Genomic DNA, 11312 nt, shown 5'->3' with positions numbered 1-11312 from the left:
TAGACCATCATCACATTGACAATATCGTTCTTCAGTCCTCATGTTTTCAATAAACCTTCCAATCTTCATCCATAGTTACAACCAAGCTTGTTATGTCCAGTTTCATGACATATGTCACATGTAACTTCTTTATCAACAAGCCCATCCATGTCATGACGCAACCTCTTTAACCGTAACGTCCTTTAGTTCGAATTCTACTAGCATCAACAATCAGGTAAGGGTCATTATAAACAATGTTGAAAATGTTGATGTTTGAAAATGACGTAAAAGTCGTTGAGAAAGAAAGGCAAAGGGGAAATGGAGAAAAATAAAAAAAGAAATAACAGTGGAATTTGCGATAGTGAGACTCGGTGTCTAGAAAAACAATTTTCGTTCTAGTAAAAATGTTGTCCTAGACATTAGTTGATTTAAACCCCAAAACTCAGTTTCTAGCTTAACAACAACTTTTCAAAAAAAATTATTTTTCAAAAAATAGTTTCATACATTCCTCATTTTATTTATTTATTTTTCCTAAAATAAATCCCAAAAAGCTTGAAAAGCAACGTACATGTTAGTTGGAAGATGATCAATCCATAAAAATTAATTCACCTACAACTAATTAATTTAGGACCATCTATTCCATGTTAGCCTTTAAAAATTAATATTAATAATCTCTTCTTTCACTTATTTATTGTGAGTAATTTTACCTTTGGATTATCTTTTTCTACTAATTAAACATTAGCTTTGAATTTGCTATTAACATACCATATTAGAAAATTAAGGACAAATATTAGATTTGTAGAAAATAAAAAATATACTGACAAAATAATACAAATAAAGGGTAAAGATTAAATTATGAAAAAATAATTTAAAGGTGGAATTATTCACTACAGATGGGTAAAAAATTAAATTATTAATGCTAATTTTTAATTAGAAAAATTATCTAAAACAATCCAATCTTTTACAAACTTTTCATCAATAATCTAAATATTTAATTAAACATAAATAATCTCCAACTTAAGGTGTGTTAGTTATGGTCAAGCTAACTTGTTGGACCTACATAAACAGAAGGTCAAACTTACCGTAGAATCCTACCAAATCCAAATAAGTAAACGATTTCATCACGTGAAGACGATAACCAAAGGATTAAACCGGCATTTTCAAATAAGTATTCCATATTGACCTCTAGTTTTTACATTAATAGTTGACATTATTTATTTTTCCTACAACTAGCTTCAAGTTTTCAACTCTACTAGGGTTTATTTTCGCTTATCATTAATTCTATTTAGTTAAGTTAGTTAATTATATTTCTTTAATCTCATATTATCACTATTCCTTCTCTTTCACCAAATGGCATTAATGAAGTATTTAAAATTAAAATTATGGTTGATTGTGTTATTTTTATATTTGGAGTATATTTGCATTTGAAGTATTTTAGACAGTGTTTTGTATTACTTTTAAGATGAAATTTTAAATTCTTTATATTGGACATGTATATTTATCTGTCCGCCGTGCCCGCTAAGATAAAGGGTGGGTAGCGGTAAAAAAATTAGATCCACAATGACGTTGGACCTTTAAAAGTTTGAGTCCGCGGATAAATTTTAAAAACATGTTATATGCTACCTGCCCAAATTTATCCATGTATGCATACTCAAGTGAACAGACATATGTATGAAAGTATTGGGTAGGTAGTGGCATGATGGGTATGAAACTCTTCCATACGCCCATTTTGACAAACTTAATCACACTTACTATTTCTTTAATTTTCATCTTTACATTTTCATCTTATCAATATATTTCTTTTTTTTCATATTTAACTTATATTTTCATTTTATCTATATATTCCTCTTACAATCCTACTTTGTAAGAAAATATCACATTTTAAGTTTTTAACCGGTTTACTAAATTTTCTTGATTTATACCTCATCAATTGGGGATATTGGTTTGGCATATAGTGAGTGTAACCAAAATTAGATAAGATTGGAATTGTCATTCTGGGTTCTACCTTAAGCAATATCCTCAATTTTAACACACTATTTCTCTCATTTAGCTCTTACCTCTGTTCTGCCTTGTTCCTCACAAAATATCACTTTCTATTTTAAAATCAACACAAAGACCCGCTTCTCTTCCTCAACCCCTGAAGAACTAAGATGTGCCTCCCATTCTCTCTCCTCTTCATCCTCCTCCCTCTTTTCTTCCCTACATAAAAATCCCATTTTTTCTTTTATTTTCTTTTTATTTTTATTCCCTTTTCCCCTTCTCATGAACTCAACCTCTGTTTATTATTTTCTCTGTTTTGGAAATGGATTTTGGCTTGGTGGGTGTTGAAGGTTTGGTATCGAGTCAAAACGTGTCTTCTTCAGAGAAGCAACAAGTACTAGAAGGAAAACCCAAGTGTAATATTGGATCTGGGTTCTTCAAACAACAAAGATCCGACCCATTTGGTGATGATGAAAATAGGAATTCAAAAATGGTAAAAAGAGATGAACTTTTGGGTTTAAGATATGATAATGTACACCCTAAACAACAAATGCTGAGCTTTTCTTCTTCAACTAAACCTCAAGTTAGCTATCTTACTGCTAAAGATTTGGGATTTATTGATGATAAAAACACTCAAAATCTTGTCCTTTCTTATTTTCAGGAATCCCCTTATACTAGAAATCTTACTGGTATGTTTTAAAAAGTTTGCTTATTATTTTCTATTTAATCCTCTTTAATCTGAATTTACTTGCACTTAGATTCAATTTAGGTTTAAATATAATTTCAATTTTGGGATGATTTGATCTTGATTTTGTGTGATGGGTTTCTGTTATTAGAACATGTTTGTATCAGGGTAAAATTTTTTAGTAGTAGCTTTCATTGGTAAAGATTACGCTTTGCGAGGGATCTTTTCAATCTTTTGTTGGTCTTGTCAAGATATAGTTTTTAATTTTTATGAATATTTTTCATTTCTTGATTAATTCTTTTGGTGAATAAATGTTGGAATTCTTATGTTGATAATTGGTACCTAATTAATTTTTAACTAACAAAAGGGGGGAAATAGTAGTAATAAGGTTAGTTAATACTACTATGTGAATTAGTTTTTCTTGTCTTTTCCAGTAATCACTCACCTCACTTCATGTTCTGCCTATTCCATTTTGGTAAAAATTGCAAAAGTTGATGATATTTGGCTGCTTCAACCTTAAATGTCTCTGCCAATTACCTTCAATTCTAGTGTTTTTTTTTTTAATTTTTTTTTTAAATGTTAAGTTTTCTCCTTTTAGTTCTTATTTTCTTGATTTCATCTAAGATATCTATGCCTTTTTGCTCTGGGTATCATTGATTTTTTTGATGTTGATGATACATTTCTTTGTGTCCATTCTTAATAGAGCCAAAAATTTATATGATGAATTGATTTATATGGACTATTTCAATAATTTATCAAACATATAAAATCCTTATTTATAGAATAATTTGCGAATTAGATGCTTAAACCTTAAAGTTTAGGACTTTTGCTAATTTCGGCCTCAATGTTTATTTCTTTATAAATTACGTTCACCAAAGTATCAAAGTCTACAACGTTCAGGCTGAATCACATAATTTCGACTATTTTAGTAGTTGGAATTTTAGGTAAAGTGGTTGTAATTATGTGATTTAGCCTAAATGTTGCACACTATTTACTTTGGTGACTATAATTTGCAAAAAATAAATATTAATACTGTAATTCGCAAAAGTCCTATACTTTGAGGCATTCGCAAATCATTCTTGTATAGATGACTAAAAACAACTATTTTAAGAGGAAAGTTGTGAACATCGGACTCCTATCTATTTAATGGAATGTGCTTGGCGATACATTTCTCTTGATTTTGGTCCCCTTATGATATTTATCCCATTTAAGAAAATAATTTTTTCCTGATTGAAAATTTTGATTAACTTGGCACACTTTTAGTAGTTGATATATGATCTCTTCCGTGCATGGGTCTTTTACAGGAATAAGAGGACCTTTTACACCAGCTCAATGGATTGAGTTAGAACATCAGGCTATCATTTACAAGTACCTAACTGCAAATGTTCCTGTTCCTGCCAATTTGCTCATTCCAATTAGAAAAGCTTTAAGCTCTTCTGGGTTTCCTGGCTTCTCTATTGGATCTTATCCTGCCCATTCATGTAAACTTTTTATCTTTTTTATGTTTTTTTAAAAAGTCTTAAGATTTTTATGTGTTGTGCCTTGAATTGAACTGGTTGGACTTTGGGACCTTGGTTAACTTTTTGATGAGTTGGGTATTTGACATTGATGTTAATCTCTGAAGTAGCAATTAGGTTTATATTGTTTGATGACTGGTGTCAAGTTTATGATCATTGGATATTGATGGTTGTGGTTTCATGGAACCAACTCAACTAAAAGCTTCAACTGATGGTTGAGACCTACGATATGTTATACTCTGATAGATATAAATAGTATGAAAACCACTATTGGGTATCTTTTTGATGATTTGTTGCGAATTTTATAATCATTGGAAATACTTTCTGCGTTCTAAAATACTTGCTCTCAATTGTGACATGTTATGTGGGAAAATGAAAATACCCCTATCGGTAGCAAATTTAATGAAACGGAGAATTAAGTCTTGTCTCAGTTGAGTACCACTTTTCCCGTATAATGTAATGGGTTCGATTTCACCTAATCCTCTCCTTCACTCGGCCTACATGTAATAAACAAAAGAAATAAAGTGTTTGAAAACTATGTTGGTTTGTAGTAAGTTAGTAACTTATCAATGTCTTTTTCTTATTTGTTCCTTTATGGTTTTGAGTGATGAATGAAAATTATAAATAAAAACTTTCTAGGATAATGTTTGATGTCATTTGTGTGTTATCACTTTTTGTCTAATTTATGTTTTTTTCAATTTATTTGAGAATGTAGATGGATGGGGCCCTTTCCATCTAGGATTTTCAGGCAGCACCGATCCTGAGCCCGGGAGGTGTCGTCGTACTGATGGAAAGAAATGGCGGTGCTCTAGGGATGCAGTTCCCGACCAGAAGTATTGTGAAAGACATATAAACCGAGGTCGCCATCGTTCAAGAAAGCCTGTGGAAGGCCACAATGGCCAAGCTGTCTCTGGACCCACTAGCACAAAGGTGGTACCTGCGATGTCTGCCTCCATGTCATCGCTGGTAACATCAATTGTCGGTGCCTCTAACAGTGTCACTATTGCGCATCAGCATCGCTGGTAACTTTCATGATTATGATGATCATAAATCAATAGTGCATATACTCATATGACTCTAATACTAACTGTTTGTGTGGACAGCATCCATGATAATCCGGGTCTATCCGTGCTGCCTCCTACTTTGAATTTGAAAACCAACGATAGCGAGATTTCTATTGGCAAACAATATATCTCCTTCGGTGAATCTTCACAATCAGAGTTTGGACTTGTGTCTACTGATTCTCTCCTGAATCCTACACAGAAGAGTGCATATTTGGGTTGTAAAAATTACGATTCTCCTATCTTGGAGTTCAATGCTCAGAAAACCCAAGACCAATACCCACTCCGACATTTCATGGATGTCTGGCCCAGGGACGATGCTAATCGTTCTGGCATTCCCTGGTCTGAAGATCTGAAATCAGATTTGACTCGACTCTCGATGTCAATTCCCATGTCAACGAATGACTTCTTATCGTCTTCACCCGATCAAGAGAAAACAACTGTTTCATCTCTGAGGTTGGCCCGTGAGCTTGTTGTGGATGACACAGGCATAAGGTATAATGCCGGGGTACCAATTACATGGGAAAATTCAATGGGAGGACCTTTAGGGGAGGTCCTAAACAATACAAGCAATGTGAAATCAGCCCTAAATCTGAAGGGTGATGGATTTGATGGGAGCCCTCAGCTTGGGTCATCCCCTACCGGAGTCCTGCAGAGTTCACCCTTTGTTTCTCTTTCCAACAGTTGCTAGGCTGGCAGTCCGACAGGCGAGAATTAGAAAAAACCTTGTTTTTGCGATGATATCCTTGGGTCAGCAGCTCATGCCAATTCGAGGTTCATTCCTTCAATGTAAACAATCTGAAGAAGTAGCCTAGCAACTAGCAAGGTAGAGGAGAATGAAAAGAAGACATAATTATGTGAAAAATTAGTTCCAAAAGCAGTCTTCTTACTGACCTGTTTAAGATGTGCTTATTATTTATTTCCCTTTTTTTTATGTTTTTTATAAATTAAAGATCAAGTTTTCTGAATAGTCAACTTTGGGAAGGCCAAAACTCAGAACAGGTTGCATATTTGTACTTGTATTCATACTAAAATTTATATCTTAATATATGCTTAACTAAAAATTTTAAAAATTTGATATTATAAAAATATGCAATTTGAGTATTTTACGATTTAAAAAAGATTTCACTTGACTATATTTTTTCTTATATTTCAGTGTAAAATAAGTATGAAAATAAATAATATATAAGTTAGTCTAATGTTGGGAGTATTCCACTATGATGGGTTACAACTTACAACAATCTCTTCACATTTCAGCTGATTGATCAGTGTATTGAATATCTCATTTTACTGTAACTATCAACTATCAATGATACTTTGGATCTCCTCCTTTAGCATTTGGGAGAAAAAGTCCAAACTTAAAATAATTTTGGTGGACAGAGAGTTGGATCAGACTAAGCAAATGCATTTTGACTTGGAAGTACACTTTTTGTTATATTATATGTAATGTATTGTCCTTTATTTGTATTCATACTTTCTTGGGCATGTAGCCTTGTGCTGTACTACTCTATAGCTTTTACAATCTTTTGTCATTTAGCTAGCTTTCTTCCCCTCTTCAAGATTTGTTTAAATTGATTCAACCTCATCATTATAGGTTGACTAGGTAAATATTTATGATTTACAAATTTGTTAAATTACACATAGCTATAAGGTATACATAGGTCCATGCTTTTAATGATTCTTTTTCATTTTTTTATTTTGATTATTTTATTAATTTTTCTTTTATTTTTTATGGTAATTTACAGATCACGATGATTAACATAGATTTTCTATAGATTTTCTTCACCTTCATACCCTAGTTGGGTAGCCATTGAATTTCATGCATTTTCTTTTATAAATACCCCTATTAATTATATTATAGTACTCTGAATGTCCTGCGAAATTTGCTCAAATGATATTTGCTGAGCAAAATAAGAAAAGTGATAAAAAATAGTAAAAATGTTAGAAAAATGAAAGAAACGTGTGAATGATATGAAAAAGTAATTAAATGGTAGATTAGAAAATTAGAAAAAAATAAAGAATATGGATTATGGCCAAAAATATAAATGAGAAAAATTTGTTTAGACAGATTAAAATGAAAAATATGACAAATTTTGTGAACTTAAAGAGCATTCACAATGGTGATTTTTTTATCGCGACAACATGCATGTTTTGCCTTCTTTTTTAATTATAACATTTGGAATCACTTATAAAACATACTTGCAATGTTTAAATCATTTATTAATTATAGCCGCAAACATCATTATTGGAATCACGATTCTGATCCATGATTTTAAGACCTTACAATTCAAAAATAGGTGATCGATCCGGATTGTAGGTAGAATCTTAATATTGATAAAATCGTGCAATCCTACTTAGCTCAAGAATTTCGATGGTTGAATCTTAACACGATTCTATGATCCTACGATTATACCATCCGATGATCCTATCCTATGAGGGTAGTTTTTCAATTGTAAAATATTTTCATATAATTTGGATTTTACATATATATATATATATATATATATGTGTGTGTGTGTGTGTGTGTGTGTGTGTGTGTGTGTGTGTGTGTGTGTGTGTGTGTGTGTGTGTAAAAATTATAAGAAACTACCTAATCTATAGGTCTATTTACAAAAATATCTTATGTATATTTTTTTTTTTGCAAAAAACTACCTAATCTAATACATTTCTCTGCAAATGACTACTATTTAACGGAAAATGTTATTTGGCCGTTAAATTTAAGGGTTTGACCAATTTTAGAGGTTAAGTTGTCTGTGTGATAGTATCTCATTAGTTATCGTATTTTAAAATAATTTAAAATTAAAACACATAAATTAACAAAATAAAAGTAAAAGATATTTGACGTCATTTTTACCTATCATAACGATTTTTTTGATAAAACGAACTTCACAATTATCCTTATAGGGTAACTCTTTAGAAAATCCGGTCGAAACAAGTACTTATTCGCCTATTTTCCGATACGTAAATCGAAAAGGATATTTGACGTCATTTTTACCAGTCATAACAATTGTTTTTCAAAAAAGAATGTTGTGATTATCCTTATGGGATAACTCTTTCGAAAATCCGGTCAAAACAAGTACTTATGCATCTATTTTCCGACACATAAACCGAAAAAGAAATTTAACGTTATTTTTATCCTTCATAACGATGATTTTTCAAAAAACGGATGTCGCAATTACCCTTATGGAATAACTCTTTTGAAAATCCTGTCGGAGCACCCTTATGGGTATTCGTGAATATGCTGCTTCGAAAAATTAAATAGGCGAATAAGTACTTGTTTCGACCGAATTTTCGAAAGAGTTACCCATAAGGGTAATCACGACGTTCGTTTTTTAGAAAAAAATCGTTATGATGGGTATAAATGAAGTCAAATATCATTTATTTTTATTTTGTTAAATTATGTGTTTTAATTTTAATTATTTAAAAAGGAGGACCAATGAGATATTGCCACATAGAAAATTTAATCTTTCAAATTAGTCAACTAACATTTTCCGTTAAGTGGTAGTTATTTGTAGAGAAATGTATTAGATTAGTTAGTTTTTTTTTGCAAAAAAACAAATGTAATTGATAATTTGTAATCCAAAGCACATTAATGCTACCGATTTCGATCCTACCCCTTCAACGATCCTAGGTAGAATTTCGATTCTAAAAACCTTGGTTGCAAAATTTAAAATTTACGAGTTATAGCCATTAGAAATTGAAAGTATGAATTTTAAAATGCAACATTTATAACGAAATCACTGATTCAGATCATCAATATTTTGAATGACCCATTTAGCTGATTTTTAACATTTAACTCTCATTATTTTTGGATCATCAATATTTACGAGTTATAGCCACTTATTTTACATTATTTTTATTTTTGGACAATAACTCGTCATTTTTTAATCACATCTATATATTTTAACTCTATTTTAAATTCACAAATCCGTCTTCTCTTTATTTATTACTGATAAATTTATCATTGGGATCAAACTAAAATCAATTAATAATTAAATGAATAACTTAGTAAGTTTATATATTAATTAATTTTTTTCTAATTCTTTAACATGAGACAACATATAAATTATTTTTCAAAAGTTATTAAATATCAATTTATTCTTAAAAAACACAATTAGCATCGACGATCGAGAATGTCATATGCATAAGATGTGACAAGTCGTCCATGACTCAACATGGAGACTAAAGAAATGGAATTCAGAATAGAAGTGTACTGTATTTGTTGAGAGTTGAGACAAACAAATGAAGCAAGTGGATAAGTTTACATATGAGAATGAGAGCATAAAAAACAGCTCAAAAGAAAATGAAAAGAAGGAAAGAGAGAAAAAAGTATACAAAAAGGCAAGAAGGGGAAGCCAAAAGGCTTAAAACGGGCCCATCCTTAGAGAATGGAGATCAGGTGGCTAGTATTTACCTTTTTTAAGTACATAAAGATTAAAAAATAATACTTTCTCCTACTCAGCTTATGTGTCTCATTTTCTTTTATGGTCAAGTAATCTTAATTGTCCCATTTCTATTTTTGGTATGGGTTTTTGATTTTATGCCCTTAGTAGCTTTATTCTATTTTCAATTATACCCTCCATTATCCATACTAATTTTCCTTCCTTACATTAAAAACCCATAATACCACTCTCTTTCCTACCCTTAGGGTCCTACTTTTGACTCTCCTTAAAATCCGTAAAAAGTCAAATGAGAATCCTAAGATAAATAGGAAGAAGTAAGCTTTTTAAATTATATAGATTATATCAAAGAAGGATTGAATAACTGAATCAAAATAAAAAAATATATTAAATACATAATACATTTCTATAAATAATTTATAGCAAAGTAAAAGAGATAACAAGTGTGACAATGAGTATAGCTAAACTATGTACTACTATATTAAAAGTAGTACCCTAACTGTGTCGGTTAATGGGGTGGATTTAAAGGCACTTGTCGGGTTGAAGGAATCCTGTCTGGGATACGGGAAACTGTATCCATATCCCGGATCTTAAATACCCATCCCCATGCTCATTTAAGTCTGATTTTATTATTCAACAATTAAGAGTAGTACGTGTATTTACAATTCCATTTTACAAGGCATTTAATTGTATTTACTATTTTGTCTCTTTGATTTCTCAGTATTGGTTTATGGTAAATCTTTTAGACTTTAGACAAACAAAATAAGTTGTTGGGAGGGGGAAGCTAGGGATTATAGTTGGAGCAATAAATTTAGATACATATCAAGTAGTACTAAGCATGTAAGGCATAATGGTTCATTAGTGATTAACTACCATTGTAGTATGGGCAACAATTGATCAAAAATTCACTATTCATGTAAAAAGTTAAATGGCTTAAGATTTAAAGAAAGGAGATAGTATTATTTTCTAATAAAATAAAATGTGTTATTTGTTTAGCACTATTTTTTACAAAAATGGACAGAAACCATATGAAAGGAGTTTATAAAGAAAACAATAAGAGAAAAAAGTGATAGTATGATGAAAATTGTGTAAATACTTGGATCCCATAATGTGTAAGTAAGGGAAATAAGTTACCAAATAAGAAAATAGAATATTTTATATGAATGTCGAAAGATGAAATGAGACATTTAATTAAAATAAGAGAAAATATAAAATGTTAAGATATTAAATAAATTAAGATTATATTTTAGTAGATAATTCATTTAAACAAGTCTTTCAAGGTTTAAGTTAGTATTTCAGGTCAGATATATGATGCCCATATTTTAGGAAATCAATTAGATAATTCTAATAAATTTGAACTAGTACCGTCTGACTGAGTTTGAATTAAAATGTTTAAACTATTTCTAGAAGATAACTGGTTAAAATAAATTAGAAATATTATTATTGTTGTAGAATTATTTGCATGTACTATTCTTAAAAGGAAAAATCATTCAAATGTTTTTGCAATGATCCTATATTCATATATGAAATTACCAATCTTATCGCTACATAGTTATAGTGCTTTGAATCATTCAATCCTCAAGTTGTACCAGATTCCTCATTTTATTTTGTAAAACTCCCATGCAACTTTCAAAAAGATAACACCACCTCAAAAAAGTATACCTAAATGCTTGATTTTACGAACAAGATA

General features: G+C 30.7%; 1 protein-coding gene across 2 annotated transcripts; it reads left to right on the top strand.

Annotated features, from left to right (window-relative positions):
• The first annotated feature begins 1933 nt into the window (after positions 1 to 1933).
• LOC130808843 (growth-regulating factor 2-like) lies at positions 1934 to 6356 on the top strand. 2 transcript variants are annotated; one of them, XM_057674361.1, is made up of 5 exons: positions 1934 to 2542; positions 2621 to 2648; positions 3949 to 4125; positions 4877 to 5183; positions 5265 to 6356. In XM_057674361.1, the coding sequence occupies exons 1-5, from the start codon at positions 2282 to 2284 to the stop codon at positions 5911 to 5913; spliced, it is 1422 nt and encodes a 473-aa protein (XP_057530344.1). In that variant the 5' UTR covers positions 1934 to 2281; the 3' UTR covers positions 5914 to 6356. The 2 variants fall into 2 exon arrangements, with proteins under 2 accessions (XP_057530344.1, XP_057530343.1); XM_057674360.1 differs by having other exon boundaries at positions 1934 to 2648; positions 5265 to 6355.
• The last annotated feature ends 4956 nt before the right edge of the window (positions 6357 to 11312 follow it).

This window comes from Amaranthus tricolor, chromosome 3 (genome assembly GCF_026212465.1).
Source record: "Amaranthus tricolor cultivar Red isolate AtriRed21 chromosome 3, ASM2621246v1, whole genome shotgun sequence".
Lineage (NCBI taxonomy): Eukaryota > Viridiplantae > Streptophyta > Magnoliopsida > Caryophyllales > Amaranthaceae > Amaranthus > Amaranthus tricolor.
Note: the sequence above shows the minus strand (reverse complement) of the source record. Positions and strands in the feature narration are given on the sequence as shown.